The 16,834-nt window shown below is 38.0% G+C and overlaps 1 protein-coding gene and 1 long non-coding RNA gene across 2 annotated transcripts in view; one reads left to right on the forward strand and one right to left on the reverse strand.

Annotated features, from left to right (window-relative positions):
- The window catches only part of LOC134299847 (uncharacterized), a 92,442-nt gene that overhangs the window by 30,797 nt on the left and 44,811 nt on the right, over positions 1-16,834 (forward strand). The gene's annotated exons all lie outside the window — the stretch shown is intronic.
- Positions 1,782-16,834, reverse strand: part of itga8 (integrin subunit alpha 8) — a 125,137-nt gene continuing 110,084 nt past the window's right edge. Inside the window, exons 29-30 of the mRNA XM_008112473.3 lie at positions 8,152-8,274; positions 1,782-5,201 (exon numbers count right to left, since the gene is read on the reverse strand). Coding sequence (XP_008110680.2) covers positions 5,115-5,201; positions 8,152-8,274 — 210 coding nt within the window. The 3' untranslated portion in view covers positions 1,782-5,114. The remainder of the gene's footprint in view (positions 5,202-8,151; positions 8,275-16,834) is intronic.

Below are 16,834 nucleotides of genomic sequence, written 5' to 3' on the forward strand. Positions count from 1 at the left end.
AAAATGGAACAGCAATGTCTCCACAATACAATGTGAAGTCAGTCAAAACAAGCACCAGTCCTTCGATATTAAAAACATTCCTGCTGTGTCACATCATGGCGCCGGCATAAGCTAAAGTCAAGACTTTATATTGTCAAGAGGCACTAACTTCAGACTGAATTTCAGCATGGATGTTTGCCAGCAAGAATAAATAAAAGAATTCACTCATAAACAATTTCTCAAAGCATTATGTCAAGCGGCTTTTAAAATTATTGGAGTTTTTTTTGTTTTTGCAGAAAGGAAAGCAGGTTTGCTACAAGAAGTTAAATACCTGTGAATGTCCGGTTAGGATTCTATGTTGTGATGTTGATCTCTGATATTGGAAGAAAAGCTTTATAGTGGTGATCAGACATGATGGCACACTCACAATGGCAGTGACAAGAAAGAACCCACAATTAAACTGTGTGCAAAGCTTATGGCTTCTTAGCTCTAGGTTACGCTTACGTAAAAGGATATCGTGTGAAACGGATAGCGCAAGATGTAGTTTGATGTTTATTCAACTTTGGAAGAGCCATTCATAGCAAAATTTACAGGGCCATCACATGTATGAGAACTGCATTGGCTTTGTAAACTAGACTTGCATTGGCCTTTTTAGCTGTTGCAACGAACTCATGTTCAGCTTGTGATGTACGAAGACTTATTTATTTATTAATTAAATTTATATAATATATAAATAAATAAATAAGACCGAGCTCCCTTTCACATGTACTGCTGTCACACATTCTATATGTCTGTATTTCTCTTCTTCTTGCCTTAGTGTAGTACGTTACCTTACTTCCTATTGAAATTCATTTTGCATTTTGGTAAGCTCTCTAACCTAAGGCCCTTTTGGATTGTGATCCTGTTCTCTGAGGTGTTAGTGAATCCTCATAATTGCAAATTTGAGAAAGCATCTATTCTGCCATCCAAGTCATTGATAAAGATGTTGAATAGTACTGATTTTCACACTGACAGTACAAATAAGTTTGCTCTTCTTTATCCTCCTTCACCATGTCTCTCTTATTACCTTGGTATTCAAAGTCTGATAATGAAAACCATACCTGTACATAACTGAGTCCTTACACATTTGTCACCCCGATCACAGTCAAGCCTGTACAGATACAGCATTTTACATTTCCCATTTATGTCCGCAGAATCAAAAATGGCTGGAAAACGACAGCCCTTGACAGCAGTAAGCTACAAATGTTACTGCAAAAGAGCACAATGTGCCAAGGAACAGAAATCTGAAAAGAGAGCTTTTCTCAAAGTAAGCAATGTCAGTTCATGCGCCTCTCACTCACATTTCTGGGACACTGAGCAGCTGCAACAAATGGACTCCAGCCAGGCTCGCCATGACTGATGGTGTTGTTTCCACTGCTGTCACTTTCCATTTTGGGGTTTTACTTTTTGCTCTTCATTAAAATAGATGTTCATGGGCAGGACTGAATGAAATACACATTCACTTCAATCCCTGTTGCCTTGGATGTGTCAATGACTTCTGTGATAGCTCTCTTGAACTTTGCCGGTCCCACTCATTCAGTTGAAGAGAAAATTAGTAGGACATGCAAAAGAGATCACCTAACCATTGAAAAGAATAGCCCAGCATTTATAGGAGACACATTCAGTTGTCCCTGAATGGGAATTCCCAGGCTTTCACAAGGAAACAGTGTACAACTAGATGTTAACTCATCTCCTCTTATTAAAAGCCTGACAGAAAATTGAAAACAGCCGTGCTAAAAAAGCTTCAGAGTAAGGCAAAGGAGTAAATTATGTTAATTTTTTTAATTTCTTAATCAATATATCCAAAAGATTGTTTTTTAAAAAACACAATTGCCAGTGTAAACATGCACCAGGTACATAGATAATATAAGATATTGCACATACAAAAAAACCCCTTTCTCATTTGCAAATTATATTTCATCTGTTTAAGAGGGCTGTGTATAATCAATGCACATATTTCTAGCCAGGATATCATTCTGGATAAACTGTGGTTATAATTCAATTATTTGGTATTTACACAGATTATACAATTAACTTCCTTTGGATGGATGGAAAGGAGGGGGTGCAGAAATCTGCAGGATTGGTTTTATAATTTGACCCAGAACTGGAAGTTACCTTTGTAGACTCTTTAACACCCAGCATATTCAAGTCTGCATTGACAATCCATTCACACCCATTTTCCTTAGTTTTGAGGGTGACAAATGACTTTTTTTTCTGCCCACAAATAAGTTTTTGCACAGATGTCTCCTATGTAGTTGGATTTTGAGAGCCAGCATAGTGTGAATGTTTGGCTAGTACTCTGAATTACAGGATTTGAGTCCTTGTTGAGTCGTGATAAGCCACTGGGGTGACATTCGGCAAATCATTCTCTCTTAGCCTCAGATTAAGACAATGGTAAACGCCTTCTGAATAAATCTTGCCAAGAAAACTGCATGTTAGGTTTGCCTAGGGTCATCAATGTGCATCATAAGTCAACATAACCCTGGAAAAAAGTCTAGGGAATTATAAGCTTTCTTCATTTTAGCTCCACTAGTTGTTTCCTCCTTTCTAGTTCCTTTGATTTTCATATGGAGCTTCCTCTGGTTTCACATTCATGTGAAACACAACAATTCTATGATCAAATGTTACAGCATTCAAAAAGAGAGTCATTTATATAAACTGGTATTTATTACTGAAATTGGACTGGACTGAGCCATTAATACAAGAAATTTTGGGAATATATTTTTTTATATCTCGTAGTAACTGAAAAAGCAGAAATTTGTCTTGACAGATATTAAGAAGAAACTTTCTAAAAGTCCAGCTAGAAAATCCATGTTAGAAATTATGAAAGATTAAATTCTTGAGATTTTTTCCACTAGTAGACAACTAATATAACAATTTGCCTGTTTATAAGACAAGCTTGGATGTAGACAGAGGCTGGGATATCCTATAAGCTTTCTGAAGTAGTTTTGTTCAGAAGTCAACAGGTATGATGTTGGCTAACTTTCCCCCTTGTTTTATAAAAAGTTGGAAAAAATATCATTTCAGAATGCTAAAATGGCTCTAGAGGCAGAATGGTGGAGAGTTCAGGATTAAGTTGTCTTTTCCCCCATTTCCAGCCTTATGACAGTACATACCACACAGAAGTACTTTTTTGACAGTATAACAACTGGGATTATAAGAACTAAATCTAGAACATGGTGTGAAACATGAACTCACCAAACCAGCTACCGAGAAGGGAAGAGGCTGAGCAGTTGAGGAATAAAGGCACTTTTATGCTGAAAATTTTACTTCCAGATTCTAAAAAATACCACAGTATTATAGGCACAAGGGACGTTCAAAAGGTCAGACAGATGTTCATCACCATTGAACAAATTTATTTGGAATTCACGGTAAGTTAGGACCACCATGTCATTGCAAGATGGTCTGGTCCAGTCATTACTAAGCCCACAAACTGATTCCAAAAGCTGATGGAATCTTGGACTCTTGCTGAATTTGATCAATGGACTGTCCCTCTGCAGCCTATAGTTAAGAGGATATATGCTGCATTCATAATATTCAACCAAGAAATAGAAGTCAACTGTGTGTAATAAAAGCTTCCCCAAAATTCTATTTCAGAAATCAGATGTGCACTTCATATCTCAGCTATACTCTTATTTTTAGACATAAAAATGCATACACACAGGTCAGCTCTCTTTGCAGAAAAAAAGGATATTCTATGTATTTGAGTTTCCATGCCCAGATCAGACTTTTATGAGTACATGACTTAGGGTCTCTTAAGTGTTGATGAATAAGCCAAAGAGGGAAAATAGACATCTACTCTTAACTACTAGACATCTTCTGGAACACCTTTCCAAGAAATATCAGAGGAGCAAAAGAAATAGCTCCTACATTGGTTTCAGATATGAAATGTGTTCTCCAATTTTAACTACTAGCCAGACGGGACACCCTGAGATCAGGAATGGTATATGGAGTCTTCAACCATTGAATGTAATTTATTCCTTTGAATCATCTGTGATTGTTCCAAATGACAAGAGAAGGATATCCCATGTTCCCAGTGAATCAAATAATCCAAGGAGGAACTCACAGAAAAGACTTATAAATGAGGTTTTTATCAAAGCAGAGGCGTAACCAATGTTATGTTAATTCACATAAGATCTTTTTTTCTCTGTCAGGTTTTCATCATATTATCTTCTACAATGGATTTGATCAAAAGTGTAGCTTGACTTACTTAACGGAATACAAGATTAGTACATGTTGTATTTATTCTATATTTTCCCTACAAATCAACACATGTCTCTTCAAAGGGATACCAGTCTTCTTATATCTGACAATTGTGATGATATCTTAATCTGTTATTTTAGTGCTTGGTGTGATTAAGTAAATGGATAGCTCCATCTTTTGTTTTTCAAAGAACGTGATTAAACTAGAAAATCTTCAGGTTTGCAGGTCTATTATTTCTCATTATACATCCCATCATCTAAAATAATATGCAACTCCGCTTCTCTCCACACTCTTATTATTGATATATGGAATGCGCAGGATACATTCTCTCTATTTATATACACAATACCGAGGTCACTGCCATCAGGACGAAACTTCATGACCTATTTTTGTTAAGATGCCCAGTCTACAAAGAGATGGAAAAATAAATAACCATGCCTTGCTTATGAAAAAGTATTTTTACAGGTTCTGCTTTTGCTTTTCAGAGGTGCTTCCAGAGGGCCAACAATATTGCTTCTCTCCCTGAGTCAGAGTTTCATAGAAGTTCTCATCTTTAGGGAGGTGCCACAATGTTCTGCCAACATACAGCTGAGTCTGAACATTTCATCTTGCTCATCCTTAAGGCATATGGCAGCACAGGATTTCCATTCTTGCATGGTTCCGATGAAGAGTGCTTTTGATGTACCCCATGTGCTATGAAAAAAAAATCACCTTTTGAATGAAGTGATTTGGTTTTTGCTTAACTTTCTTTTGCTCAATAGCCGGATGTATTTTTGAGGCAGCAACAAAATTCTTTTCTGCCATCAAGTGGCCATGGTGCAGCAAGAATGTGTCTAATGTTGCATTGGCCATGTTGGCACTTTGCTAGTCTTCAAATACTCTGCAGGACCCTTCTACGTATCAGTAGTCTTGTCACTTGTTAGTTGTTCCCGGTCAGCCATGTCATCTCGAGGAGGCCTGGCTCGATCAAAGAAGCCACACTAGAACAAAAGAAACAGACATGGGTTGACAAGCCCATTAGATAAGCAAGCAAGATCAAACCATGTATCCCATCCTGAGGCTGTGGTCACATATAAAGCCCACTTGTAAAGCCCACTTTGCTTTACAAATCCAGTCCAACTTCACCCATTAGTCCAAATCCATTTTCAAGCTGGTTCACAAGTGTTTGGGATGGTGGTATCCTAATAGCTATACACAGGCAACAACTTACAAAACTGTTATTGCAAGGTTGTACACCTTCGTTTCTGCAGAGAGGGATATATTGTATGTGGCATAGATTGGGGTGACGGAACTCTAGAGCAGTGGTTCTCAACCTGTGGGTCCCCACATGTTTGGCTTTCAACTCCCAGAAATTGTAACCACTGGTAAACTGGCTGGGATTTCTGGGAGTTGTAGGCCAAAAAACTTGGTTGACAACCACTGCTCTAGACACACAGCATGGTGTTGTGATTTGAGTGATGGACTAGGGGTGTACCTACGCTGTAGAATTAATGCAGTTTGACATCACTTGAACTGCCATGGCTCAATGCTATGGAATTGTGGTAGTTGTAGGCATCTTTGTCGAAGAGTGCTGGTACCTCACCAAACAACAAATCCTATGACTCCATAACATTAAGTCACGGCAGCCAACTACATTAATTGATTCTATAGTGTGGATGTACTCTAGGACTCTAGGAAATCAGGGCTCAAATCCGTGCTGATGGAAATCCACTGGGTGAGCCTAGACAAGTCAGATTCTCTCAGCCTTAAAGGAAGGCAACAACCAACCTCTTTTGAACATAACTTATTAGGAAAACCCAGTGACAGGATCACCATAAATCACAGTTACTACAGTTCTTTATCTCTGCAACATGAATACAATTTATTTTGTTCTTAAGATGGCAGTGTTCCTGTCAGTGGTGAAAACCAGGTGTTCAGTATTAGGAGATTGTTCTTTTACACATTAGAGATTTAAAGACTGAAACGCTTCACAGCTGTGGACCATGAATCATCTGGTGGTCCAGAACTGAGTCTTCTACTCTGTTGAATTGTATCCATGCACTTGCTGTTTCATACTAATTGACTCTGGGACTGAGCTCTTCTCCAGATATGGAGGCAAGATGAGGGTCAGATTATGAAACGAGGAGGGCCTGGAAGTTGGAGAACAGCTTCTCACCTGCCTGATCTCCATGGCTGGTTTTGATTATCTGTCCAAATGGAGATGATATAAAGGAAAGGAATGTGCATTTAAAATTAGATCTCTGTGAGGCAGAGGGAAAGCATCTTTTGGAATGATGACTAACAAAGATTCATGCGCACCCACCCGGTTCTTATGAAATTGTTCCTTTGCCAGGGCAATGTAACTTGTGTGTCCCAGCAAGCTGAGTGGAGCCCATCTCCCTTGTCTGGCAAAGACATAGACATGACAGATCTCCAGATTTTGCCATCTGTATTTACTTGGAAAATATATAGAATGCCAAAGACCTGGCAGGTCATTATTAATTGTAGGTAGGTGGATTGCATTCAGACTGTTGGGTCAGAGCTACTATTGGCCTATATTATTTACACAGATATTTCATAGCTTCTAATGGGCTGTGACTCATTACAAAGACCCTGAAAGGTAACATGTATCACTACTACCACACAGTTAAGGCATCTTAGTTTGTTCTATTTCCCATCACATTTTGGGCAATAAAAATGGGGGGGGGGTTTTGATCTAAAATGAAATAAAGTGACTTAAAATATAGAAAATTCCCTCAAAGGCCATTTACAGTCCCCGAACTAATAAAAGAATTAACATAAGAATGAAGTGACTCATACATGGAAAAACAATTATGGTAATTATGTTTTTCCGGTGCCTTCATTACCACCAAAAGTAATGTGTTTCAGGCATTGCTTGTGAGGTGTTAATTTCAAATTCAAGAAGGCTTTCCTTACAACATCTGCTCCATTGATTTTCAGAGAGTTTCTGAGCATATTATACATTGTGGAGGTAAAAATATTGGAGATGATTAGGTTGGAATGAGAAAAGTTACATTTAATCCTTCATACTCTGAATATGTGATGTCTGATAAAATACATTCAATGCACTATTTTAGTAATCAATCCAAGAAATAAACCAGGAAAACCCCCACTCAAGATCATGAAAGAATGTGGGAAGTACTCTATTAGGGCAGAACAACTAATGGAATAATTAATTCATGTGATACTGACTACAATGTTTAAAAGTTAACTTTTTGGACTAGAACTTCCCAGAGGCTCTCAACCAGCATGTCCACTAGCTGGTTTGAGGATTCTGGAAGTTATAGTTTGAAATATCCAAGCTGCCAACCTCTGAGAAGACAGTTGAGAAATCAGCTCCTGTTACGGTGAAAATTAAGATATGCCTCTGATGTGCAAAAGTGTCTTTTGGGCACTTTGAAGTCAACTGTTTCTAAGTCCCCAAACCCAATCCTTGTAAACTGCCAGTGACTTCAGTGACTGCAAGTCTTTAGTGATGTAGTTAAAAACATCAAACGGAACCTACAGATATTAAAATAAAATCACTTGCAGCCCCAGAAGTACAGGCATTTCTCTGGAGTGCAAGATCACATTACAAAAGATAATTCCTTGGGGTTTTTTAGGGGGAATCAAAGCTCAAAATGCTTGTTTGCAAAACACTCTGCTTTTCTTGAACAAAAGAAGATCATAGGTCTTGGGAATCCCAGCCCGTCTCTCACTGCTCACTTCTGATGAGCATTTAATAAAGTGAGACTTTGAAAACAGGCTGCCTCTTTTTAAAGGACAGTAAAACAAACATGATCATCATCCAAAACAAACAACACACCCATCTCAGATCTCTGGGATTATTTTGCTCAGAAGATCACCAATTTTTTCTTTTCTGCATGCATTCCCCCCTCCGCCCCCCAACCCACGTTTGATGTTATTAGTATCCACTTTCGTTCAACATACCTTCCACAAAGCTAGTGTCAACATAGCCAGGACCAGCAAGCCAAGGAGTATGGCTAAAACTATAACCCACAGTGGGATTGCAAAGGAAATGTTTGGAGTAGCCCAAATAACAGATGTTTTAATCTGAAACGGAAGATTAAAAAATGAATAAAAGGATAAACAGAGTAACGTGAACAAAGGTTATTATACAACTTGAATATGAAGAAAGGCAATTGTGACAGCACGCCACAGCAATTATACATCAACAAAAAAAAATCAGTCCATTAAAATGTATCATGGGCAATAACTTTCAGGACCAAGTCAAGAAAATTTGCTGACTGAGACAAAATACATGTAGAAGCCTATCTGGCACCTTTTCCCAAGTTCAACGCTGATGATGGAATAATGTTCTCCAAAATACTTGAGGCATCATGCTATAGAAATATTTCATTTAACAAAGCCTTTGGCAAATCAGCATCTTTCTATACATTCCTTTCATGCCCATTGAGCCATCTTTCTTGTCCTTCTAGCTCGAAAGTGTTTTATTAAAGCAGCAATGGCACTGGAAGGATAGTGAAGGAGGGTGAGAGAAGTATAAACTTTTCAATGTCAGGTTGCAGCAGCATGCCATTAGTACAGTGGTTCTCAACCTGTGGGTCCCCTGATATTTTGGCCTTCAACTTCCAGAAATCCTAACAGCTGGTATACTGGCTGGGATTTCTGGGAGTTGTAGGCCAAAACACCTGGGGACCCACAGGTTGAGAACCACTGCATTAATAAATGATGCAATAAAGTTTGAGCTGGGAAAGAATGGGATTCTGTTCTACTTGATGCCACTGTAGTTGTTTGTGCTTTCCTACAATTGGCAAGGTAAACAGCAACTGCCTCTAAAACCCCTTATTGAACATATGTGATCAGCACATAGAAAAGGGGAAAGCACCTGTCTTATCAGCTTCCCCCACCATGTTAAAAAAGCATGTGCACAAAATGGATGAGCTGGCGAAAGGAAAAACCCATCCCTGGATGCCTTTCTCTAAAAGTGTTCAAATGATCTTTTGAAAGCTAAATATTTGTGTTTACGCAAGGCATACCTGACCCAGTTGTTGCATTTTACATGTGCAAATTGTTAGTTTTGGATAAAAGGTTTGCAGGAACATGTTGAACTGTTCGTCTTTTTTGTGGTGTATAAACCTATTTCTATTGTTCCCATGTTATTTCTGCCTCTGGCACCAAATATTCTGTTAAAGAAGTCATGTCTAGAAACACATTTACTTCATTAACTTGGGTATAACTGCAGCCTGAGAGCCAAAAACAACTCAGAGATTCAATGGAATGAGTTACAAGACTAAACCCATGCTTCCAGTTAGATCCAATGGTTAGTCCCAACAAGAAACAAACCATGGAATTACTGAGGACTTGATAAGTCAACATATATGTCCTATTGATTCAATGGCTCTACTGTTGTTGGGATTAACAATTCAATTTAGCTTGTAAATGAATACTTTAAAACATGTCTGATTCTTGTGTTTGTACTTGAATATGCTTTTCTGAATGAAAGATGTGCAATGAGGTGATCTGCAGAAAACCACACTACCTAGGATTGCTACAATTACATTGGTTTGCATTTATCTTGTGGTTTAAACCAAATAATTCTGAGTTCCTGTAGGTAATGGTGTAAGAAAGGACCAATTCCAAAATAGTCACCGCCTGTATTGCATTGCGGTCTGACACAACCACATACCTTCTTAAAGTCTGGGCATGCAGCCCTAGTTGCACAAGACCCAAAAGACACAATACAGTCTTTTCATGGCAGGAACAACATTTTTAAAAAATCAAATCTGATTTTTGGGGGACATTTTAACCTACAAGTTACACTAGAAAAGCTAGTGTAACTTACAGAATGGCAGGTAATTTTTTATGACACTTTAGACATATAATTTAAAATTAATTGGAAATGTGAAGTGCATTAACACTACTATCCCACATTCTGGATGAATCCTGACCATAAAAGATGGCCCAAAAACAGATTTTACAAAACTATTGAAATATACTTAAGCTTTGGCTATGCTTGGTCTCTAGAGGACAATGATACACATTCCAGAAGAAAGGAAATTATATGTGTTTTCCCAACCCAGACCATTTTCAAACATTTTGGAACTCTCTGTCTGTAGATTTATACATGAAACACTTAATTTCCATCTATTCGAGGTATATGGTACCAGTGACCTCCAATGCTACCTGTTCTGGTTAACTGGAATGTGAACACTGAAAGCCTGCCATTACTTTGTAATGTTGAGATGGATATGATAGAAGGAAATAATATTGGGAATTCTGCCCATCTCTTAACTGTACTGAAACAGGGATGTTATCTGTGGCCAAGTAAGCACCCTATTGTGAACTCTAGAACACCCAGTTCTTAAGAGAAAAGAAGAGAAATCAACAGAGTCAATTATATTTGCAGATATTCATAATAACTAGGACTCAGCCTCAGTATAATGTTTCAAAAATATTACATTTTTGGATCACTGCTCCCCAAATCTAGCAGAATTAGCATAGGGCGGGGAAATTATTGAAGTTGGAGTCCAAAGAAATAACTCTTCCAGACTCTGGTGTGAATGGACTTAGAGCATAACTTTTAAACCAACAGGGATAGTACTTGGATTTGAGACAGATAAATACTTTCCAAATAAGTCCTGCTCCCTCTGTTTTCTCTGTTTCACTTTGCTTTAGCTCCCTGCTTGGTGAATGGCCAACTTGTCCTCTCACTAATTCAATGTGCAATTGCTCCTTTTTAGTGTGATTTTCTCTGATTCATCCTCTTAAGAGTCTCTGCCCATGGGTGATTTTTATGACAGCGATGGGAGCAAAAGGGGGAAAAAGAGTACGGGTTGCAAACCCCTATGGGACTGTCATATTCAGATGAGACATGCAGCTTGTTAATTTTGTTCCTGACATTTCTAGCAAAACAATTTCTCAAAGATGAACTTATACTCACATTTAGGGTATAGGCTCTTAGCCATGTTGTCTCCTGAAACAATAAAGTACAATAAAACCCCACAAGAACACTTTTAGTGTTTTTAAAGCTCTTGTTATCAACTGCGGAGGCATTCTAGTTCAATCTAGGTCACAAAATCCAATAGTCCTAGTGAAAGCGGCACATGTTAATTACTTAATAAATATTTCTGAATGGCGTTCCCTGTGTTCCTTAACAAGGCATTAGCTGGCAGGAAAACACAAGGGCAGGATGAGAAGAAGGGGGGAAGGTCAGCCACTCTATGGGCAACGATCCTTTCTAGACAGAGCATTCAGTCAAGGAGAAGAACAAAGACGTGTAGAAATTTCCAGGATGTAGCTCTCAGCAAGACAGCATCGAGGATTAACAACCAGATAGCAGAATTGAATTTTTTCTCCTCTTAAGGAGAGAGCAATTAGCAAATGCTGGTGTTGTTTTGCACAAATCCAGGAATATTAGTGCTTTTAGGCACTGATCCTCAGGCAGTAAAGATGTCTGAAAGTAGCAGAAAGTTGTTGGGAGAAGGAAGTTGATTCCAGTTAAAGGAAGATTTATCTGCCACTACAGGTGATTTTTGGACATATAACGGGAGAACATTACTTGCCTCTGATGATATAAATGTCTTCATTTGGTTCTAACTGCAGCTAAGAAGAGTCAAGGGTGAATCCAATGAGTTTGTTTCACGTTGGAAAAGCAAAGAGTAAAGACTTTTTGCATTATTCCGAGGTAACCAGGCATTTCTATAAGACAAGAAACCCTCACAAAGAGCACTTGGACAATTATCTTGACTTAAACTCTATTTCAGACACATCTAGTATTCAGTCACCTTGAATCTCATTTTGGAAGAAAGGTGAGGTATAAATTCAACAAACAAATGAATGTGTTTCCAATGTTGTTTCTGATCTCTGTCTGCCCTTTTCCTAAGGCTCTGATGGGATCTCATTCAAAAAGATACAGAGAAATTCCCAACTATCAGGAGACCACCTTCTAACCTTTAGTACCCATTACGAACAAGCGGACAGACTTGCTTCCACCACAGAAATCAAGAGTTCCAATATATTTACAGAAGATAATTAACAAACAGATCACAGAAAAGCAATATCCACCTTTTCTTTAGCAATGGGATGAACTGGAGCAGTGGTTCTCAACCTGTGGGTCCCCAGGTGTTTTGGTCTACAACTCCCAGAAATCCCAGCCAGTTTACCAGTTCTTAAGATTTCTGGGAGTTGGAGGCCAAAACATCTGGGGGCCCATAGGTTGAAAACCACTGAACTAAAAGGATTACAACTCCCAGAATTCTAGTGTGATGCTACCTAGGCAATTCTGGGATTTGCTGTCTTAAAAATGAACTTTTCCAAGATGTGGGATTACTTATCCCTGAGGTTGTAAACCGTTCTGTCTGAAACTTTGGTCTCTTTACCTTGTAAAATGTAATGTCTCCCTTTGACAGGGATTTTTCACTAGAAGTCAAACAATAATAGAAATACAACCACTATAGAACTCGTAGAGAAAGAGAGAACAACAATGATACATCTGGCGCTATACGGTGGAAAGATTTTCCCCTGCCAGATCTTTACAAGCAAAACAGCCTTTTGTGAATATGAATCTGTAACTAATTTTACTCCTATCAGTTTTTATTCTCCTGTAACACTTGGAGTCTAGAATTTCATGTTACGACTTCAAAACATCTGAAAGCCTGATATCAGAATAAATAATGCAAGCCAGACAATGCTGCATACTTTGAAACAAACTGTACAAAGTATTCTTGATGGCAACACGTACGAGATTTGTTTGGACAGAGCATGGAGCAGAAGGCAGAAATGGTAGGTATAACAAACCATGGGATTCTGGAGAAGTCAGGAAATGTCCATGGGGAACTATTTTCATTTCATGCATCCTGGATACACCACCTACGTTACTATTCTTCTATTGTATTCTAGTTATCTGTTAAATATATCTATACCACATCCCAAAAATACACGGCTTATTTATAGTGCTTAACCACAGTTTTGCAATGCACATTTGTTTCAGATACGATGATACTTCTAAAGTTGCTCATAATGACCACCCAGTGATTGTTATGGAGAACGGATTTTGAATCTGGGATTCTCTATGAACCACATGACTCAAGGCACCTTGGACCTCAGGATTAAGGATGGATGAAAATGTTGTTTCAATATACATTTGGTCACACAATTTTAAAATAATATATTTGGGATGGGAATAAATGTATTTGATTCTGAGATGGGGATATAAGCATTTCTAAAATGGGATGTATCTTAGAATCGTGGGTGTTTATATGGTCTGTTCACTCACATACACACATATTTTTGTTGGTGGCACTAAAGTCAGTGTGCGCCATACAATCAATGGCGTCTCAGAATCATGTACTTTCCCTGAGAGAAAATACTGTGAAACAACAAATCATAACATTTATTTGCCCATGCTCAAGGTTTTACTTTGAGAAGTCCATACTTGATTCCCTGCACATTCAACCATGTTAGTCTTCAATTATGACGTTTCTTTGGCAAGCAAGTACAACATGGTCCTCTCCATGAAGGGAGTAACGTTTTGCACTGAATTAGCCATTACAAAGGGAGGAGGAGTAGTAAGTTACTGTTCCATTTTAAAAGAATGTATCAAATGCATTTTTGTTGTTTATTCGTTCAGTCGCTTCCGACTCTTCATGACCTCATGAACCAGCCCACGCCAGAGCTTCCTGTCAGCCGTGGCCACCCTCAGCTCCTTCAAGGTCAAGCCAGTCACTTCAAGGATATCATCCATCCATCTTGCTCATGGTCGGCCCCTCTTCCTTTTTCCTTCCATTTTCCCCAGCATCATTATCTTCTCCAAGCTTTTCTGTCTTCTCATGATGTGGCCAAGGTAGCCTCTAATATCCTTCCCTCCAGGGAGCAGTTGGGCATTATTTCCTGGAGTATTGACTGGTTTGAACTTCTTGTGGTCCAAGGCACTCTCAGAAATTTCCTCCAACACCACAGTTCAAAAGCGTCTATCATCCTTGTGTGCATAAGATCGAAAAAAGTTTAATAAAGTAAAAAGAATTGGAAGATTTTCCACTACTGTTTAGGATGTCCACTAACTTCTAGTTTTTATGCTTTGTTTTATTTGCTGGTAAAATTGTATTTTGCATTACGTAACTAGATTTTGTAGAATTGTATGAAACAGACAGAAACATCAGAGGGATGTGCTATTTATCTGGAAACCATACTGCACTTCAAATTAGAAGAAGGTCTTAAGTAGATAGCCTCAAGATTGCGTCCCAGTGCCATTATTCTTCAACATTTGTTTCAATGACTTAGATGACAGGGTGGGAGGAATCTTTATTATGTTTGCAGATGATAGAAAGCTTGAAGGGCTGGGAGGACAGGAACAGATTCAAAAGAAAGTTGAGCAAGTAGAAAATTGGGCAGAAATTAGTAAATGAAATTCGCTAGGGACAAATACAAAATTCTACATTTAGTCCTCAAAAAGCAAATGCACAGGTATAGGATCGGAAATATTAACCCTTGGGGTTATTGTTGATAATAAATTGAACGTGAGCCAGAAGTTTGATGCTGCAATGAAGAATGTGATGCCATGTTAGAATATGTTGCTTCTAATTTAACAGAAGTTAATAGTCCTCCTATATTCTGTGCTGGCAATGCTTTCAGCGCTGCAAAAATTTCTATCAATTATGTTGGGAATGAGCAGATAAATGGTTGCGGACTGGTGGTGAGTCCTCAGGGGAGCTCCCTTAATAGCTTTGAATATCCTGTTTCTACTGTTTCTCTAAATGTCGTAATCAGCAAAACTGCTTGATTTTGTTCAGGTGGATCAGCTGCAATAAGCTATGCAATACTATGCTAAAATGGGAGTTGCTTTGTTATACCTCAGTTTATCTGTCACAGACTTGAACTCACTAAAGCAGTAAATATACAATAAGTGAGTTATTTTCATAACACCATCAGTGTTTGTTTGTTCAACAAACCCTTTCCTAACCTATAATTCTGTTTGTTTAGAAATGTTAAAAGATTATTAATTTTCTTTAAAAGGAGTTCATGTTACTCCCAACCAAACATTTCAATTTCTTTTTTAAAAGGAATCTCTAAGTAGTATATAATAGTTCCCTGAGCCCAAGTCATAATTAATATTGACATGAGTGTTTGCATATTATAACTTCCTTGTATAAATATACTTCATTGGGAGCACCAGCATTTTAAAAATAAATATGACTGCTGGACATTAACTCTGTAGAAGCACCACTTAAAAAACAGAGCCCTTTAAATCTGCAAATATACATACTCTTGGCCAGTAATAAGGTAGGTGATACCAGTCATGTTTTCAATTACATTAATTTTTCCTTTGTACAAATATTTAAAAGCACAGGCAATCCCCAAGTTACAAACATCTGAGTTAAGAATGGGGGTGAGACAACAGGAAGTGAGAGAAATCGACCCTTAAGAAGGGAAATTCACTCCTGGAAAAGTTATTATCATGCAGGAAAGGGGTCTCCAATGAAGCCGTATGCCCAATCCTTGTTTGCATAACAGGCCAAATTTTTCAAAATCTAATTATCACAGGGACAGAAAGGGAGGTGAAATCTTCTGAACAGAGGCACAGACACAAAAACAAACACCACACAAAGCTAATATGTGGCTGGAATTACACCTGAAAAATGTACCTGTTCCAATTTACAAACAAATTCAAATTAAGAACACACCTATATAGAATTTATCTTGTTTGTAACTTGGGGACTGCCTGCATTCAGAAAGGTACAATGTACAGAAATTGAAGGGTTATTTTCTGTTCTGAAGATCTGAATAAAACTTGTTAATAATAAATTTTATTGTGTTATGTGGAAAAAAAGCATACAATCTACAAAATTCAACCATCAAAGTACAAATATTATTCCCCCCCCAGTTCCCACCCGTGAACCCCCACCCAAGACTTCCGACACCACACCATATGAAATGGGTATCTAATCTAACAAAACACAATCCTTATCGTTACATTAATAAATTCCCCATGGGACTATTTCAAAATCTATTTTTGTCTTCTTTTTTAAATACCCAAGGGCAAGTCTCAATTTTCTAACAACCTCTTCATTGTTTCCTTCTCTTATTGGAGATCTTGGCCATTTGAATATACTCAACTAATTTTCTCTTCCAATCCTTAATTAGTAGTTCTTTTTTCCCTTTCCAGGACTTGGCTCTTGTAGTTCTCACAGTCATAAAACTATATTGGCAAATTTCTATATGAAAGAAACTAATAAAATGATTTCTAAAAAGGTTAAGAAAAACCCAGAAATATGCCTACTGTGAGAATCAGTAAAGAAGATATACAAATCTGAAGAAAACTGATTGAAATTTAGGATTTAAGTTAAAAATTTGCTTTCAAGGGAAAATAATATTGACCAAAAGTCTGTCTACATTAAATGAAATGTACATTAAAACATACCTCAAAACCACCACTGAATGTCCAATGAGTATTCCAGTTTTTCTGGACTTTAACACAACTTTGTCCTGCTTTAGGCAGTGTTGGGGGTTACTCCAGAGTTTCCTACAAACTCTGGAGTGTTCTGGGGCTTTGCTGCAGACTGAATAGATGGATTGGGTCGATTTGGTCTCAATCTCCAATCCAGATAAACACTGTATCTGTATTTCTTATACTGCACTGATCAGGGGAATGGGA

This window comes from Anolis carolinensis, chromosome 6 (genome assembly GCF_035594765.1).
Source record: "Anolis carolinensis isolate JA03-04 chromosome 6, rAnoCar3.1.pri, whole genome shotgun sequence".
NCBI lineage: Eukaryota > Metazoa > Chordata > Lepidosauria > Squamata > Dactyloidae > Anolis > Anolis carolinensis.